The sequence below is a fragment of the Gouania willdenowi genome, chromosome 12, assembly GCF_900634775.1.
Source record: "Gouania willdenowi chromosome 12, fGouWil2.1, whole genome shotgun sequence".
NCBI classification, from domain to species: Eukaryota; Metazoa; Chordata; class Actinopteri; order Blenniiformes; family Gobiesocidae; genus Gouania; species Gouania willdenowi.
Window position 1 is genome coordinate 20073733 of NC_041055.1, and position 20418 is coordinate 20094150.

The 20418-nt window shown below is 38.6% G+C and overlaps 1 protein-coding gene across 1 annotated transcript; it reads left to right on the forward strand.

Moving 5' to 3' along the window:
* The first annotated feature begins 1673 nt into the window (after positions 1–1673).
* LOC114473838 (iporin) lies at positions 1674–19901 on the forward strand. Its single transcript, XM_028463665.1, has 10 exons — positions 1674–1942; positions 6144–7427; positions 8689–8968; positions 10058–10981; positions 14081–14157; positions 14287–14461; positions 14553–14658; positions 14754–14800; positions 16810–17416; positions 17499–19901. Exons 2-10 carry the CDS (start codon positions 6189–6191, stop codon positions 17632–17634), a joined length of 3591 nt encoding a protein of 1196 aa, XP_028319466.1. The 5' UTR covers positions 1674–1942; positions 6144–6188; the 3' UTR covers positions 17635–19901.
* The last annotated feature ends 517 nt before the right edge of the window (positions 19902–20418 follow it).

Genomic DNA, 20418 nt, shown 5'->3' on the forward strand with positions numbered 1-20418 from the left:
AGTTTCCTCACCTGCTGCGTGAAATTCACGAAGATTGCAGAAATAATTAGTGCACGAGCAGAACTGGTGCAGACCGCCCTTATTTAAATGTGCGTTTTGCTCGTTTAATGTGGAGATGTCAGTGTGCACAAGCACACTGACATTTGAGGAAGTTAAATTTGAGGCAGATGGACTTCTCTGTCTGCGGCACAAATATTTAATAATGTAGAAAACTAAATAAACTAATAAAAAGCCCCCCCCATTTATTGTGGATGCTCCGTTTGGTCTTGTAAAATTGCTCGATTCATGGTCATATCTATATATCAATCTCTGCGCACAACAAACCTCTTTCTCTCTCTCTCACACACACACACAACTGGAGCCTTTTATTAATTCCCTTTTTTCTGTCTACATTTACTGCAGCGATGATCTCTGCGTGTGTGTTTGCACCTCCTTTTCGTTTGTACTATTTTTTTGTAATAAAACAATCACCGCAAACAGTTCCAGATTTCATGAATCGCATTGCCTTCCCTGCATAACTTTATTTGCATTTCCTCCTCCCATATTTTTGCTTCCAACTGATCTGCCTACTATGCATATTCATTTGAGGCTAAATGGATTGAGGGCTGATTCTGATTCTGAAAGCGCAGCTCACGTGCACTCCTGATTCCCTGCCCTTTGTACTCCTTATTAGCGCATGGAGTGATGTTTGCACACCTTTTAATACCCCTAAACCCCTGGTTTGCAATGACTTTGTCGTCTTATTTGTGTTCAAATAAAGATAAGTTAATAAAAGATAAAGAATGAAATGGGCTGCATTATTACAGCAATCACTATGTTTGGAAAAATATGATAATTATGACACAGAATGAAGTAGATGTATTACAATTAATAATTTGATTAAATTCTGATTTATCCTACTCAATGCTCCTGAATCGCTTCAGTTTTAATAGTTTTCTATTACTGAATCATGTTTTCTTATGAATTGTCTTTTTAAATTGTATTTGAAGTGTAGTGTATAATCTTAGAAACATAAAAAACAATGGTAAACCAAATATTTCTATATATTTTTCAATAGCTTTGCTAGTTTACCATTACGGTAACATGATACTAGAGCAGGGGTGTCAAACTAATTTTAGTTCAGGGGCCAAATACAGAGTAGTTTGATCTCAATGGGCCAAAGGTTACAAGTAATCAAAAGCCATTTCATCATTATTGTGCCCTATAGTTTGCACTTCTACATATGCATAAAATACAACATATGTAAGAAACTGACTATATCCAAGCAATAAGTCAGAAATATCAGTCCCAACAGGATATTCACTTTAAATTTCCTAGATTTCTATTTAATTAAGGTAAATATTGTGTCAAAATTTTGTATTTTGAGTTTTTTTTTTTTTTTTTTTTTATCAATAAGAATGACTGCAATATAAGCACCTGGGTTGAATTTAATTTGCACATTGATTCACGTTTTCTCTGTCATAATTTTTACTTTTTCTTGCGGGCCGAATTAGATGCTCCAAATGGACGGATTTGGCCCCCGGGTCTTGAGTTTGACACGTGTACTAGAGGTATTTTAAGGTATGAAGCTACCAAATGTCCTGGATGACTTGTCTTTCAACATCCTCTAACCTGATTGGCTGAAGCCTTGATGACGTGTCACGTCAGGCAGCCCCGGAGTGGTGCTGAAGCTGCGGCGCCTGGATACCGACCAGCACCGGACCGGTCCGCGTCTGTTTTAGTAGTTTCTTAGAAAACTAGCCACAATTTTAGCTTTTAGCAGCAGACAATTGCCAAAAAAATGTGTATTGAATCTGAATTATTAGCTTCATTATCCTCCTAGGTTGGCTAGAGTCTTGCTCGGTTCTTTTCTCCGGTGTTTCTGAGCCTGTCGCCGGGTTTCAGGAGGTTTCCTCGGATCAAAGTCAGCTGTGGAGGAGGACGGAGCTCCTTTTGTCTGACGGTGAGACTTTATTATTAAAGCTTTGACTGAGAAAGAAACATGTTGGTTCATTGAATGCATTATAGAGCCCTTATATAAATGCTGAACTACTTTTCTTGTCTGTTTTTGAGCCGTCTCGCCAGGTTTGACACTGTGTGTGTGTGTGTGTGTAAATCTTCTAAAAAGGATTTGTCTGATTTTTTTTTTTTAGTGCTTATATAGACTATGTTAAGATATCATTAAAGCAAGAGAAAAAATCGAATTAATCCCAGTAAAGTGCAACAAAAATATGGTGGTTATTCTAAAGCTTGACAGTCAAATTATGTTTCAAAGTCTATTTTCATATTCAATTTAATTAGATTAAGTAAAATGTGTTTATATTGGCAGTTATCATTTTTAAATATATATATATATATGTGTGTGTGTGTCATAGACAGGGTTTAAAAGCATGTCTACAACCTGGTATCAAGTTATTAAAGCTGCAGTAAGTAGTTTATTTGTTTTGTTTTTTTGCCTCATTTGGTCAAAAATCTATAATCACCTTTGAGCATATTCCAATCCAAAGTGTATCTCATGAAATCCTAAAAATACATTCAAAACATGTGGAGTCATCATTCTTAATAAGATGATTTCCAGCTGATTTGATGATTTGTGAAACGTGACATCCTAAATGCTACAGAGATGTACAAAAATGTTTTATTTTATCATTCACTTCTTACATCCACACTGTTATAAGCTGCAATAACATGTCATTACTGAAGAGGATCGCTCATAACAAGCAGGATCATTTCTCTGATTCTTCTCACTGGTTTGATAACTGGACTTGACAGACATTTCCAATAGTTGAGAGATTGTAGGGATTATCTCAGTGGGATCCAGTGCACTAATGATTTAATTGGTTGGATTCATTTTTTGTAAAGACTTTCAGCCTGGATGGCAGCGTAATAGAGCTCTTCAGAATTCTTGTCAGTCAGACTGACCTACTTTCCTGTGGTATTAACATATAAAAGACATGAGTGGGAGTGGGTTCTTCAAGAACCAACGATCCTGATACGAGTCTCACAGCTATAGTTCCTACTGTGAGTCTTCATGGGTGTGTGATACAGAGGATCACATCATCTCAGGGACATTTAAACATAATTCATGGATCCTATTCATATTTATCACCCTTTATATTTCATTATTATCCATTTATCCTCTCAACCAACCATCAATCTCATATTTATATTCTATCCACATTAGCATTACGATTTCACATTAAACATTGTTTTGACTGATTTCCACCATCTTTGCTGTAACTATAAATAATGTTTTTTTGTGTTTAGTCATCTGTCAATTGTTGACCTTGAATATTTGTCTAGTTCTCCTCTAGAAATGTGCTACAAATGTCTTTGTTCAACCTTTGTTGCGCAAGATGCTGAAACCCAAGTGACTGTCATACATTGTGTCAATACCATCGTGGAACAGTGTCTCATACTCTGAAAGCACTCGAGTATAAGCAAGACATTCATGTGTATACTGTAATCTCATTGAGATCATAAATCTTAAGAAATCATTGTTAGTGTCGTCTGCAGAGGTAATGAAGGGTCAGAAGAAGAATTTGTACTTTGGTTTCACCTTCTTCTTCTTCTTCTTCACTAGTTAAAATTGCTCCTCCTCTTTTATTCGTGTATGGATTGGGCTGATATTTTACTAATCTCAGAAACTCCGGATATCAGCTTTAAGCCCACAGACAGTTTGGTCCCTGTAGATGTTACTGCAGCTGTCATCCATTCAGGTGATTTTCTTGCAGAAAGTGTAAAATATTCTGATTCACCATCTTAAGAAGCTCTGCTGGCTGCTACCAACATGCCTCAGGTCATTGTCACTCTGCACTGGGATGCACTACCCTACCCACCCACGGAGAAGATCCACATGCACATCATTAGGCTGATTATCAACAGAAAATGATTGTTTAAAACACTTCCATATCAGTCACATGATCAGTGGATACTAAGGTTCCTCAGCAGTGACACATACTCGCGTCATTATCACGACCTCCATCAAACTCCCCCATAGAGAGAAGATCTGCATCACATTTACACAAGGTGTAACTGTTATACGCACAGTATGTGGTGGAGCTCTGATTTGAATAAACTGATGGTGGATTGAAGTTACTTTTAGCATCTCTGCAGTGCAGCTGCCCTAGTTACAGAGCAGCTGAGTAACTGCTGGGGAATGTGGTTGGCCCAGGCCCTGGAGGAGGGGTTTCATAATGTTTGTCTGAATTATGGAGTGTATAGGCCGCTCTCAGGACCAGGAGTGGAAGTAAAGATAAAGGACTCAGACAGGAGGAGGAAGTCTATGATGTGGAAAAGGAGAGGAAAACAGTTTATCTTTACAATCAGTCTGTGTAGTTCCAAATTTAAAAACTTGCTTTAATGATTTATAAAAATGTAAAGGTTCATCAGGCAATTTGTTTTAAAATCTTGGAATTATCTGCATACGTATGTGTGTTCCACTGGATGAGGTGGAGATTTTCTGTCAATATATATTATTTTGCACATTCCTGCTACCCCCACAAACCCCCAAATGAGCTAGAATTCACACAGATGTTGACAAATAACTTTTCTACGTCATGTAGAGTTGTTATTTACAATGGCGTTATTAGGGCCACATTAAAATCAAATCAAATCTGGGCGCTACGAGTTGAAAGTCCTAATACTTCGAGAAAAAAGTTGTAATTCTTTGAAAATTAAGTCGTATCTTAATAAAATTGTAATTTAAAAAAATTAAAAATCATAATATTCCAAGATTAAAGTGGTAATATTTTGAGATTAAAGTCGCAATATTTCGAGAGTAAAGTTGTAATTCTTTGAAAATTAAGTTGTATCTTAATAAAATTGTATTTTAAAAAAATTCAAAATCATAATATTCCAAGATTAAAGTGGTAATATTTTGAGATTAAAAGTCGCAATATTTCGAGAGTAAAGTTGTCATTTTATGAAAATAAAAATGAAATACAAACAGGTCACTGGTGTGTTTTATGGAGAGTGTGGAACATTTAGTGAGGTTATGCTTCTTTTTAGGTTTCACACATAGTGATACTGAGCCTTTTGGCCCATCATAACCACACTGTTACCAGTTTAAGGACTTTAAACAGACTTTGCAGATGCTTGCGTTGGTTCCGACAAAAGAGCCAGACTGATTTGGAGCAAATAGCGTCTTTTGTGGAGGAGGAACTGGCTGGAAGTAGTCGACTTCAGGGCTATCGGTGTTGCGTTGCGTTCACTTCAACAAGGAATTCTGACCGCTTTATCTATACGAGTTTTTAAGATAAGGCATTATTCTCATAAAATGACGACTTTATTCTCAAAATATTATGACTAATCTTGTAGTGCCCAGATTTCTTTTTATTTTAAAGGCTCACCGCGGACTTTTTGACCTAAAGAGTTGACTCAGTTATTTTAAATGATTCCTCAGGCCAATATACAATGCTTGGCTGTATCAATGCTCCGAACAGGGCTTCCCTCTTGAAATACCGCCCATGTAAGTTTAGAGAGACGGACCGTCTTTGGCCAGGTCATGTGACCTAGAGAATGCCTGGAGAACGTATCACTTTACGGCAGTCACGTGACCACAGGCTCACATATACTTATTTGTCTAAGGCTTTTGCTACTATTTTTCCACCTGTTCGACTCCTAGTCATGGCCGAGGCAAGTAAAAAGTTTAAAACTGCTTCTGAGGAGGCTAAAAAGATGCCGCAGAGACCTGGCCCTCACCGCCGACCCACTTTCCGCCGGGCGCCAGGTCACCCATCCCCATCCGCCGCCGACGGCGACGAGGCGAGGGAGTAGGGGGGGGAGCACTGAGCGCCAGGGAGAGGAGGGCGGCAGCGGCGCTTTGTACCCCAGTCCGACCGACCCAGCCCTTAGAGCCAATCCTTATCCCGAAGTTACAGGTCAACTACTGTCTGCATGCACAATCAAAAGACAAGGGAGGCTGACCCGACTGACTTTTTGTTGATTTTTGCGACAGTGCTGCTGCGCTTGTGGCCACTAGGGGCGCTTGATGTGAAAGTTACAGGTCTCGCGCCCCCTAGTGGCCAAAAGTTACACAGTATGCCTTTAATGTGGCCCTAATACGCCGTTGTAGATATTGAAAAAATATAACAAAATTAATCAGACTGATATGTTCTTTGTTTGGGACTCAGATCCATCACATATCTCTGTCTGTATTCTAGGAACATGCAGACTTCTTCCTTCTTCGTCTAGATCTCTAAAAAACCATGATTGAAGCATCCAGATTATCAGGCAACACCTTGATTGCCTGCCACTTCCCTGTGGTACAGCTTCCCACGTGGCAACTTCCTGTCCAGGCCCTCTGCAGCTCTGCTAAAAGGACTCAGTGCTCAGCGGGGCTGACCCGAGCCGTGTCTCTCCCAGAGCAAGACCTGCTCAACAAAGAGCACGCCTTCACGGGCGGACGCAGGAATTTTTCCTGCAGCTACGGAAGCCTCACTGAGGACCGAGTGGAGGAGGAGGGAGCCAGCGACTCCACCTCATCCCCAGAGGAGACCAGTTCCCATCTAAACAGTGAAACGTCTGATGAAAAAGTCTGCCAGCGTTTACAGAATTCATTCCTTCCCAATACTGCTCTGGACGAGGACGACGAAGACGAAGACTTTGATGGTGACAACCTTCACAGATATCGCGAAGACTCATCTTTTGTCCTGCACGGTAATTTAAATTGGTCACCACGTGATGGGGCTTCAGGTTACACAGTGCCCTACAGGGATGTGGATTGTGAATGGAACAATGAAGGAACCATGCTCAGCACTGACAGTGACGGACACTGGAACCAGCTTCCACAAACAAACCATGCTCCCATTACCAGATCTGACATCACCATGACGACTTGTTTTGTGCAGGACTCAGGGAGATTAGAAGATAAGCTGACCTGCTGCATGCACAACCAGAACAGATGTTCCCCAGGTGCTCTGTTCAATAGTCAGACAGAGTACGTCAGTGACTCCTCCAGTAACAGCTCAGATGGTATTTTGGTTAACTTTTGTACAATCTACGACAAGAGCAACAATCCTGCAACACCTCTTGATCTCAGAAGTCCTTCTGTCTACCCGTCACACTCATCTGAGGGTTCAGTGTTCCTCAATCTTCAGCCCATTGCCCCCAGTTTAAGTGACAACTTTCCCATAGAGGACCCAGCAGGTTGCTCTTCTTTAAGAGACAAGGGGGACATCAAACTCGCTTCCAATTCAAAAGACCAACTTTACTCTCTTGAGCGTTTACCATCAGATGTGTCCTCTTTAGAGGTGTCAGATCTTACCGCCTGTCTACAAAATCATGACACACTGGCCACGGGCACCAATCCCAAATACTACAAGCTTGTCGACTGTGACCTGTCCTCCCAGTCACCCAGTCCAGCCTGGTCCAGTGCTGCTAGCTGCCCCGAAGGTCAGAACAGGGGTAACCAATCGGAAGAGGAGCAGCACTCTGATGTCACAAAGGTAACTTCAGATCAAATAGAACTGATTGATTAATAATGACTGTATTACTTGAGAGTGATGAAATCAAATGAAAGACTTTGTTTCAGAAACACTGAAAACGTCTACACTTTCTCATTTAATTTGATTTGGATGGTGTATCTAAACTTTTCACAAGAAGTGTGTAGTTTTTGTTTACATTTATGGGGACATGAGATCTTATTGATAATTGTTTTTACCTTTGATTTATAAAGTTTAACAATTATTTTTTGGAGGGTTTTATTTTGTAGTACATTTTAGATGAACGCTTGTCATCAATATCAAATAATACTGTTCAGCTAATTTTATTAGTTTGTTGTTGATAACTTGGTCATTCAATCTAAACAGATATAGTAATGCTTCGTAAGTTTATGTTAATATATGCCATTTGTAAGGATTCTCTGTCACCCTGATGAATGTAGTTAGTAAATATTGTTAGTTTTATTACCAAAGTACTCTCAAAAAGTGCTGATATTAAAGTTTACACCAGTCTCTTTTATATAAATGAATATAGTGTTATATGTCATAGTTAATTTAGAAAAAAAAAAAAAAAAAAATTTGTTGTTTTTTAACAATTTTTTTCTGCATAGCAGTGTTTCCCAAACACGGGCACAAGACCCAAAATCAGTCACAGCCAGAGGTCATTTTGAGAGCAAATTTTGATTTAGTTTTAGTCATAGTCTTTGACTAAAATGCATTTTAGTTTTAGTCAAAATGTAGTCATCAGGACTGGCTCAGTTATATACCATAGTCTCGTTTTAGTCAACTAAATGACATTAAGATTCTAGTCGACCAAAATTGTTACAGACATAATCGACTAAAATATAAAGCATGAGAGTTTATGCATTTTTAAAGAAAAAATAATTTACCATTAGTCAACCTGAGTTCTGATTGGATATCGTTCAATATGACAAAATTCTTGTTTTGTTTTTACAAGTCAACAAAAACATCGATTTATTTTTATCTAGTTTTTCATGACGTGTGTTTAAAAAATAAGATTTTTACTAACAAAATGAATACTTGTCACAGCCTGATTTGCTTTGGATTGTAATGTTTCTCTATTCAGGATATTTATCTTCCAAATGAATTTCAATTTATAATGTTTTTTTTTTAAATTGTTTTTACAATGTTTGACTTCATATTTGTAATTGTTTCTAAAAATCTGATTTGTGGTTTAGGGTTGGGGTTCAAATAAGTGCAACTGTATAATTAAGCTGATTCTGCTCTGTCTGTATGTTTTTATCAGGTAAAAGAAGACGTACATAAAGACAGAAGGCTCTCCTCTACACAGTGCAGCTCTGACTGTTCACAGACTACTGATTACCAGGTTGCCTCCACTTCCTGTGACAAGGCTCCCTGCAGGACCAAGCAAACAAACGGCATCCAGAACATTTACAGCATGCCCTGCTCGCTGTGGCCAGGTCGTAGCCAGTGCCAAGATGCACGAGCCGGGTCCACACAGCCATCTGTGGTTCAGGACGGGGAGTGTAGTCGTGCTGAGGTCTCAGAGAAACAAAAGCCAGACGGTGAGAGAGACGCTTGGATCACTTATGTCCATTCACGCTTTATATTTTATCATTTATTTTTGTGTGTGTATCATATCATCATTTTCCGCCACATATATGAATGTTTTCTGCAAGATCTTTTATCATTCACCCTTGATATATGGCAGTGTATACAAAGTGAATCGTAATTTTTAATTACATTGTAGTTAAACATAGCCAACACCGTTCCTTTAAATGTTATATATACTGACAATTTGCTCTGAGATGTTTTTTATAGTTGTTTATTACGTCTGCTAAGGAGGCAATAGTTTTACCAGCGTTTATTAGTTTGTTTGACTGTTACCAGGATTATTACATCAAAAGTTCTTTATGGATTTTTAAAAAACTTAACCATAGATGGATCTTTCACGCCATGGAAGATTCCCTTAATAAACTGATTCTGGATCGGTTTCAAAAATAAAATAAATCGCTATCGCTCATCAAAAATTCGTATCTCGGACCAATCTTTCTGAAATTTGCCTTGGTTATGTTGGGTTGGTTCCTCAAGAACCCCAGAGAGTTTCATCCGAATCTGATCCGGATTGCGCATTTCATTGCAATTTAGTTTTTCCATTGTGGTGCCTGTACGTTTGGGCCTATTGTATTGTTATTTATGGGGATATAAATGTCTTCTCAGCCTTTAGTTTGTAAATGATTGTGGTACCATATTCAGTATCACTGATCTAGATAACTGCCAATAGGTTTGCACTCTGAGTGCTGATGTTTTAAATGTTTTCATTTTAAGTTAACACAGTCGTGTCACATTGATTCAGGAGTTCACAAAGCTTTGATTTCTCCATCACCGGTCCACATACGCTTTGCCTTTCCGTTCTCTATCGTCATGTTTTGCATTATTAAGTTGTGAGATTTGCATAGCAGCAAGCTATTTAACTCTGTTCAACCTGATCCGTGAGCTTTAGGCAATCAAATTATCACTTCAGTGGTGTGACAGGTGAATGAGTTGATGACGCAAGCTAAGCGTCATTAACTTTTATAGCTTCATCAAAAAGGACAAGATTTAATTGATTAAGTCAATCAAATATTGGTGTTTGTTTTACTTTCCTCTCATAGGAGTGTGTCCACAGCGCTACAGTAAAGCTCAGAGACCAACATCACTGCCGATCCAACCCTTTGTTCTGGTCCCTTCAGGAAAAGCACAGACTCAGGCCCAGCACCTTGGTGGTCTTCTGGAGCAGTATATGAATCAAAAGAGCAACAACACTGAAAGCTCTCAACCAGGGTCAAAGTTTAGAGAGAAAAGTAGCCACTGTGTTTCTAACGCTCAGCTTTTATCAATGAAAAGCTATTACTCCATCATTCTGGAGGCTCCTTCCAGCTCGGATACTTGCTCCACCTGCACGCCTAGCCCGGAGTGTTTCAGTCGCAGGTACACATGGAGCCAGCCCAGCCAAAATCACACATCAAAAAACAGTCCTGATCCACATCCCACCAGCCTCATTAAGCCCTCAATGACTCTTTTACAAGACGATGCAAGCAAAGTTCAATCTGAGAGTTTATTAAATCTGCTTCCAGCTCCCAAACGTTCCACTCTTGTTAAAATTCCCACCTACCAGGACCTGATCAACCTCACCCCCCTGTTGAAAAACACTCCTCCAGAAGATCAAACTCCCATTAGGCCTATGAACTCCTACCATTCAGTGTCGCCTGAGACTCCACCCACTCTGCCTCTAACCACTGTCACCCTTCACCCAAACCTCTCCCAACAGCATCCACCTGCGTGTGCAGCTGATTCCAGCATTTTTCACAGTAGTTTTACAGCTGCCCTCTCCTCCATGGCTGCTCTGTCCTCTTTGGGCTCCGTTTTCTCCTCTTCTTTTTCTGGGCTACAAAAGCAGGAGTCTGCGGGGCTCAGTGTGAAGACGTCCCAAAGTCATCACTGCGAGTCTCTGACGCTGAGTGACAGGCCGACAGAGACACGTCGCTCAGCTGATACATTCTATGACTCCATGTCTATCAGTGATCTCCAGAGGAGAGGTGAGGGTTATATGCAGAGGTGTAAAGATGATATATTATAACTCAAGTAGAAATACTGTAGCATGATTGGAATTGTACACAAGTACAAGTACATGTAAGTCATACATACAATACTCAGTTAGAAGTAAAAAGTAGCTCAATTAAATAGTACTCAAAGTAAAAGTTACTAGTTAGCCGCCCCCCATGTTTATTTTTGGTAATAGATCTTGCCACAGTTCCCTTGCATACAGTAAACATCTCATGTATAAACTTGAAAAGGAAGAAGCAGATCTTGCACAACGAATTACTTTATTTTACACAAAGGCATCTGTATAAAATAAATGTACAATTATTTTTTTAAATAAAATAAAATGAATATATTGAATTGAAAATTTAAAAAAATGATCAGGCTCTAAGTATAGCTACATTTATGAACTCTAAAACTGAGAAAATAACACATGCATTACATTTAATCTGATTGGTCGGCTATAATGTGATGCGTTTGATTGTTGTCTTGTCATTTAATTTTGTGTAGTTTCTCAACCATTGACCATTTTAAAGAAAAAAAAATAATGTACCTAGTAACTGTTGGGTGTAGAAATGTAACAAATTACTTTAGTATTTATTTATTTTATTTTATTTTTTGCCTTGTCTGCACATGCTGTCAAAGGTCAACACTACATGAAGTGCAATCTTTCAACGACAGCAATGCATGTTTTGTTATTGCAATTAAATAAATGAATTTATTTTATTGCATAATTGTGACCATCACCAGCCCTCCCTAAGAAATGATAAAATACACTTTATTAAAGGGAGGATGTAAAAAGAGAGGGCAGTGTTACACCTAGGTGAGGGGTAAGGGAACAGGGAAGAGGGAGTCAGGGTGGGAAAATGGAAGGGATGGGGATGAGTCGACTGTTTTAAGGTGAGAGTGAAACGTGATGTGATGTAAAATGTGTACTTTCATTCTTTTAAAACAAAAGTACAAGTAAAATGACTGATTTAGAAATATACTCAAAAAAGTACAACTCAGTTACAGTAACGTGAGTACTTGTAATCTGCCACTTTCACCTCTGGTTTTATGATTATTAATAATGCTTCTCAGTTTCTCTGAATGGTGTGGAATACAAAGATTTAAAAGGTAGTAAAGGTCATTGTGATGCAGTGATGACTGCATTTCCTCTTGTAAGGATTGTCTCACGGCTGCTGATGAGCAGCAGCTCAAAGCAGAAATGAAAAGTCACTCTGCTGCTGCAGAAGCAGTGCCTTCAAAACCCTGAAGGGGCTTCCACTCAAACATGACCTATTTTTAACTCTCCCAGCACAGGATTGGCTGTGGTTTCTCCTCTGTAGCCTATGTGTGCATGGCACAGATGATGAGAGAAGGAGGAGTTGAAACAGTACAAGTAATGATAATGGTTTACGATTCATCTAATTATTCAGTGTATATACGTACATGCCACCATATGTTCTGCTGGGTGCACAGCACATATAGCACAAAGACACTTTTCAGTAGATGTTTAGTAGTGAGGGCATTGGCAGCAGTAGTAAACGTCTCTGTGGTGCAGCGATGCAGCATCAACATGCATAAAGAATTCACTGACATTTGCAGAGGGGATGCAGGTGGAAACAAAAGCAGGAAAGGAGAGGGAAAGGGGCTCTTTCATCTTTAGTTTTGCCTCGTACTTGCATTTTAATAGTATGGTAATGAAACGCGCTGGTCTAGTTACAGTTAGTCAACACATTTTCTTAGATCTCAGTCTCCAGATTTGGGTGTAAAACAAGCAGAAATGTGATCAAATGCAATTATTACGACAACATGATGACATTTTATTTTGCATTTAAAAAAATAAAAAATAAATAATTCCTCATAATTGCACCAGACATTTGAATGGATGGATGGAGTATTTATTACATGTCAGTCTTCTGTTACCTAATTATTAACTAAAAATGTTATTGTGTTTAAAAGAAAAACACTAAATACCTTTTAAGTGTCTGTGTTTTCCGTTTTTTATGCTCTCTTTAGATTTTGTATAGCAAAACATGTCAAACTCAAGTGCAGCCATCCAGAGCATCTAATGGGTTGATTTTGCCCAAAGGGGAAAACAGGGAAAACATGACTCATCGTGTATAATCACCATTGAGATATCTGTAGCTAAATGTTTTACACTTTAGGACATTTTAAGTCTTTTCTATCCAGATGTTAAAGCTGCTGGAGATCAGATAAAGACAGATGCAGATTTACAATAAAAGGATCTAAATCTCGTCTACTAATATCCTTACGCGCTGGGATTGTAGCACAAACCGGTGCAGGTGTAGCCTTAATTGAATAAACATTTTGCCTGTTCAACATAGAGAATGCAGGAAAGCTGAGTGGGAGAAAGCGCAAAATTAAATTTGAAGCCGTTGAATTAAGGGTGAAAAGATGCACTTATTTTGTCATTATCCATCACACACAAATTACACTGCGGTTTGGTTAGGTGGCTATTAATATAGCATTAAACATCCATTATTTTTGTTTGTTTCATTTTTCTGATTTGCCCACATTGAGCATTTTTCAGAGGCAAACGCACTAAATGGATTGTATGTGTAATATTAACGGATGCAATCCTGATTGCAAGGGGTTTGCACCCTTTATTAGCGCGCTTAGTGACGTTTGCAGATTCTAACACGTGCAGCTCTTTAGTAAATCTACCCCTTAGTGTATGCTTCATAGATCAATAAATCGAAGATCACTTGCTTGAAAAAAAAAAAAAACATGTAAAAAGTTGAAATTGCCACATTTTTCAGCAGCAATTTGAACCTTTTCCATCTTTTTTCAAGTAAAACATCATTGATTTTTTGATTTGGAGGCTCACACTGTCTTCATCTGGTAAAAAAGATATGTTGAGATGTTCCAACTTCATTTTGAAATTGGAGTTTTTTGCCGGTTATTTTTTATTTTATTTTTTAGTACGATCAGACTAGTCAGTATTTGCCAGTTTGCCACTCTTTACTGTATATAGAGGTTGTTTTTTATGTGTGTAAAAACATATCCACATATATGTGTAGTGGTTGAACCAGTCTAGTTTTGAGTCACAAGAGTTACAAGATACAAGTTCTCTTTGTTGATTTTGACAGGTTTGCTCAGATCTGTGAGCAGAGCAGTGGATCTCATCATGGCTCATTTTGGCAGCAGCAGGGATCCAGAAGTAAAGGTATGAATTTGCACATCAATAATCCTCCAATGGAAATGAGCCAAACTGGTGTCACTTACAATTTTGGAGTTAAATGACAAGCAGTGTAGAAAGCCTGTGTCAGCAGAAGTCCTCCTGTATCCTGTACAGATGCGTCTGGGAAAAAGCTCTTGCAGTCCCACCATTGCGGGCCTGGTTCTGGAGCACCTGTGTCCAGCGATCCAGATTCTTTTAGAGGATGGCCTTCGAGATCACAACCTGGATTTTATCATTGGGCAAAGGCGCAACCACTCCTGGAATGTGGTGGAGATCTCCACTCGGACAGGTACGCCCACTGATGGAACAATATCCATTGGGATTTAGGTGAAAACATTCCGTTTCTGTTTGTAATCCATCTGTTTTCTGTTTGATAACAGGTCCATCCACCAGGGTGCTCCAAAGTCTGGTGTTTAAAATCAAGCAGTGTTCTCAGCTCAGCAGCCCCTGCATGAGACTCCGAGCCTTCATCATGGGCCTGCTCAAGTACATCCATCACACTGAACATTCCACATTCGTCTTCACAACATTCTTTGACATTAAATACATGGAACTCACCAAACAAACTCCTTTTGTTGCAGCCTGAGAGCGTTGGAGTTCTGGCTAAGTCACCTTCACAGTCAAAAAGGTGTGTTTGTGCAATTTTTTATTTTGAGTTGTTCTTTTTATTGATTATGGTAAACATTGGTTAAAAAAAAACTTAATTTTAGCTGCAGGAAATAATTAAAGTGAGAAAAGAGGAGCTACCTTATAAAAAGGACTTTCCAGAAGAGAAATATTAAATATGTAAAGCTGCCTAACAACATCAATAATTGTTTTTTTTAATTTTACCTATTTTTCAAATCAGCGTTACATCATATCCCAATAAACAAAATCATGGGGGGAAAAAAATCACAATAAAAATTAAGTAAAAACACTTTTTGAAGAAACTTTTCTGCTACTGTGCCATCTTTGGATTCTTCTAAGGGACTCTGAATCCCACAATGCAATGCACAAAACTTTTCCAAAGTCACATGAACATTTGACAACAGCCTGTTTGTTTATTGTGGAAACTCAACAATTACAAACACTCAAGTGGCAATTTTTTTCTTCAACATTTATTTGTGAGTAAATCCATATGAGTGGATTTATGAGACTGTTTGGAAGACATTCAGGTATTTTTTTTAGAAAAATGTGAGTTATGTGGTTAAGCAGCTGAAAATGCAAACAAAGTGTTTCTGGTTGTATTTAATCTGTATTGTTAAAGTTGTTGATCGTCTAATCCTTAGAACTAAGATTCAGCTGTGAACTTGCTTTCAGGGTAAAGTTTTGAAAACCTTAAGCAAGTTTTATAACAAGTTAGTGTTCATTGTAAAATCTCAATAGTCAATGGATGTCATTGAGTTAGTTTTGCAAGCAAACAGGCATTGAGTGGAGCTATGCTTAGGGTCACTGCATCACAATGTAGAGGCACCGTTCATGGCCTGTTTGTGTTGGACCTGCAGGATATTTCTTTCCAGCACAGATTGTGCCCTCAGTCAGCTCATAGGCGGAGTTTCAGATTCTTGCCAGGGGGGGGCAAAAGAAAAAATAAAATGAAATATATAGACCGTCTCGAGATTCGCACAAACCACAATTTGTGTAACATATACAATAATGCAAAAATGATTAGTAACATTATTGATAATGTTGAGTCCATAAATGTGCGTTGATGCGTCGTTTAATGTTGTAAATTCATGATAAAATCAGGCCGGCGGCCGCTCTCTGCTTCCTTTTTGATGCAGTACCACACATGAACTGCTGGGTGCAGTGTCGCTTCACCATTTACATTGTAGAGAAGAATTACGCAACAGAAGAAGAACCAACCTAAAGTCTCAAAAGTTTGGGACCATTTCACTGAAAACTTATACTACATACCTGAGGTAGAATTAACATTGTTGACATGAAACTAACAGTAATATGTTTAGTTTAAAGCAGCAGAAAGCTATTTCATATATATTTTTAAAAAATCTCAATAACAGCCTTGAAAGGAAGACGTTGGTCACATGACTCGAGCACCAAAAAATCACTTTTTTATTTTAAAAGAACAACAAATAAATTCATATATATATATTGTGTGTTTTATGGCACCTAAAATATTTGTATATTATATTAAGAATTGTATTTTATTTTTTGAATTTGGGGGGGGAACGTAAACTCCGAGCATCAGTCGGCTCCATCGCACCGCATTCAAACTGTGAACAGCAGGGGGCGTCAAACTGTGATTGTAAATAGACCACAAATTTTAGGGGAGAAAAGCAATGTCAACATTAATGTGCCCAGTTTGCACTTGTATAAATAATGTGTAAGGTATGTAAGGACCCGACAATATCCCATCAATGAGTGACCTTAAACTGAATTTTTTAAAAATACATTAACATTGATTGCCATCATGTGATATAAGCATGAGAAAACTGTGCAAATAATATGGATTTTCATTGAATTTGTGTATTTGAGATAACTACAACGGAATTAGTTGGTAATCTACGCAATGATTCTTGTTTTCTCTGTCATTTTTACTTTTTCCTTGCGAGCCACATTGGATGTTTTAAAGGCTTAAGTTCTTAATCTTCCAAATCTACATCCCTTTGTCACTGATTCTCATCTCTGTCTCCGTAGATGTAGTGACCACTTATTACCACTCTTGGGGTTTCCTGTCCGTGTCACTGAGTCTGTGTCGGCCTTTGTTTGACGAGCTGCTGCTGTTGCTGCAGCCGCTCAACGTGCTGCCCTTTGACCTCAACTTGCTCCTGGAGCCACGACTGCTGCGCGACAGACAGCTGTGTTCAAACCAAGAGGCCGTTTGTCCGCTTCAGCCTTGTTCAGGCCTGTTAGCAACAAGCTGGCCGAAGCTACAAGCAGACAGGAAGTTAGCCGCCAACTCAAGTCACCTCAAGTCTTTCAACTCAACAGATGAGCAGCAGCGTGTGGTTATTCAAACCAGCAGGAAAAGTCCAGTTTTAGCTCCTATTCCAGAGTGGTGGCCCAAAGACACAGACGTGGAGGATTCTGTGTTTGAAAGAGGGGACTGTAGCAGGAATAATGGCAATAACTGGTTTCAAATCAGTATGGGAAGTAGCAGAGCGGACAAAGACTGTAGCACCACCAACATGACAGAAAGTCCATGTCAACATGGATTGCGTTGGGCCAAGCTGTTTGGTGCAGGGAATACACTGACCAGAGCAGAGACGACTCCTAAAAGTCTCACTGAAGCTCACTCCAGAAGGTATTCACACTGAACATCTAAGAATAAAACACAAATATTAAAAACATATAGATATATAATGAAAAGCATTCTCTGTTTTCAGGAACATGAGACCGTCACAGTGGCTCCATTTGGACAAATCACAGCTCGGACTTTTGGCTAAATCTGTCCGGTCATTGGGGACACGAGCAGCAGCGACTGATAAACACATGTTAACCAATGATGAACATACACACTGATGACGATAAAGCACCAAATGACCAGCAGAGACTTTTATTCAGGTTTTGGTGTCACTTGGAAACTTTCTTTATCTAGGTTTTAATATAATTAAGCTGTGTCACACTTGTTTTTCTACACTGAGATTAATTCTGTATGTGATCACAGATATTTTGACAATTGGCTGCCATTTAGAAGCAGCAACTGTAGCAGAAGTGATTGTTCCAATCCGTGTTTTTGGAGTAAATGCAATATTTGTAACGTTATTGAGTAAATCGAGATCAGATTCACTACATTACTGTGCTTTGACTTGTCACAAATAAATTAGTTTGTTTTATTTGGTGCTGGGCCAGATAATAATGCATGGGATTTATATAGCACCTTATTTTGACCACTCAAAGCACTTTACATGGCATTATTCTTTCACTCCACACTTCGTGGTGTGAAATGTTTCAATCTGAATGCCACGGAATATTTTCAAATATTAATAATCATTTGAATTATTGATGCTGGAGGATATTCTTGGTGACTAAATTCCCTTTAATAAATAGATAAAGCGATTTATTTATTTTCTGACCCAAAACTGTCAAAAAGCAAAAACCTCTTAATGTGGACGTCTTTTAAATGCTCCAACACAACCACCCAGGGAACCCACAACATTTAGAATGATTTTAAGCAAGATCAAATTTATAAACTAGGAAACTTTTGTTTTTAATAAATGACAATGCATCCATACACTCCTGATGGCTACAATTCTGCCTTCTTGTTTTTGCTGTGTTTTTAATGTTTGAATATTGCTCCAAACTGTTTTTGTTGTATATATGTATTTGTTTCTCATGGTTGATCTTTGATGTCATTAATAGGAATAACAAACTCTAGTACCAAATACACCGTACACACACCAGCCTCATGTAGTGAAAATTCATTGATGTTTTTTTTTAATATCGACTGTTTCCTCTTTTCCAGCATATTTGGACCATGGATTGGTTTGAATGGATAAATAATGTCGCAGTCATGCAGAATGTGACTCTGTTGGTAATTTGATGTCTGAACAAACTTCCTGATGTCTCTTTAGTTCTTGAACTTCTCTAGCATGTAATTTTAGGTTGTAATAATGTGCTTACAGTAGTCCGCCTTCCAGCGATGTCAGCTTTAAGCCATCATGTGGCTATTTCAGGTAAATGATTCTTTGCCAGTCAAAGTTTGATACGCAGGTGTTGGGGAAAGTCAAGGAAACAAGTTTCTCTGTGTTTATTACATGAAGCTTATCTTTAAATGTTCTGCAGTTTTGTGAATTGTGTGTAATCCACACTCCTTTATCTTCTAGAATCCCCTGAATGCCTCCCTCAATGCCCAGTGACAATCACATTTCATTTCGTTCAAGACTGAACTTTGTTAGATGTTCTGTTTTCTCTTCTGACCTCATTCAATTCTCTTTTTGCTGAAGGTTCATGTTTGCCTCATGGGGAGGTAGTCATGTTTAGCTGGCTGACGTATAGAAAAGTACAGGGATACATCATTATGGATTATTTGTCAAATACAATTACAGGAAGTGACATGGAATGGTGTGTAGATATGCAAACCTCTTCACTCTAGATGCATCATGTGATCTTTATCCAAGACTCTTGTTGTGAAATGTTTAAAGCAGAAGTTGATGTTCAACGTTTTAAAAGACCCATCCATCCTAATAAAGCTTTTTTTTCTTTTTTAAGTTTTTTCTTTGTTTTTATGCAATTAGCCAAGGCCGTTTCTTGCTATTTGCAGACGTTGCGAATACATTGGGGCCCCATTAACCACCAGGGGCCTCTAAAGCTAAGTCCTAGGCAGAGCTGTTCTAAGGAGAGGTTGTCATGATTGTAGCCTGTTTAGTTGGTTAATTATAATAGAATATAATTGTAAGAGCTCATTGGCCAATTTGATTAGGGTCTTGGTTTAGCAAATGGGAGTCGCCCAAACAATATCTTGCATATGGCCGTACAAAGCTCGAAACCGCTTTGTCGATATCCTTTAATCCAGAGGTCTTCAACAGGGGGTCCGCGACCCCTAGGGGGTCCGCGGAGGTACTGCAGGGGGGTCGCAAAAGTTTTGGTTGATTAGACATTTTTTTATATTCCCCCCCGCAATTTTTTCAATAAATTGAAATGTCTTTAAATACACATTAACATGAATCCAACACACTGTAGTGAACAGATAAATGGAGGCAGAAGATGTCTTTCAGTCAGCAATGCTGACATGAATCTGTCAATTATGTTAATAGTTCAGCATTGTATGCAAGATAACAGGTATGTTTATGCATGCCAGTGGCACTAACAAGCATCAATAATTTTCGTTTCCACATTTATGTTGAACAAAAATGTCCATTTGAACAGCTTTTATGCAAAATGTTGACATTGTTGATCTTGGCAGGTATCAGTTTATTATGTTATGTTATGTGTATGAATGGCAGTGGCATGGCCACCCTACTCACTGTACCTTGCACATGTTTAAACTAAAAACAAGAATATATAAACCTGTGTGTTATTTGAATATATATACATGGCACTATAGGACCAGTTTAATATAAAACACAATTTTATACAATATATATAAGTAGGGGGTCCCCGCTCCATCTCTCCATCAGTTTGGGGGTCCTTGGCCTGGAAAACGTTGAAGACCCCTGCTTTAATGAGAAAGTCGCGGTCCCAGGTCACAAATTTAGGATTTAGTACAACATGGGGAAAGTACCCCAGTCAAATTCTAATTCCAATATAGAAACTCCCCTTGAATCCAACATAGATGATTTTAGACTGGGCGAGGTAACTATGGTA

Excerpts from the sequence above, each read along its gene's own strand:
- LOC114473838 (XM_028463665.1), top strand. The coding sequence starts at position 6,189 with ATGATTGAAGCATCCAGATTATCAGGCAACACCTTGATTGCCTGCCAC. Across the intron at positions 14,158-14,286 it reads GCAGGGATCCAGAAGTAAAG|ATGCGTCTGGGAAAAAGCTC; the intron begins GTATGAATTTGC and ends TATCCTGTACAG. Across the intron at positions 14,659-14,753 it reads TTCATCATGGGCCTGCTCAA|CCTGAGAGCGTTGGAGTTCT; the intron begins GTACATCCATCA and ends CTTTTGTTGCAG.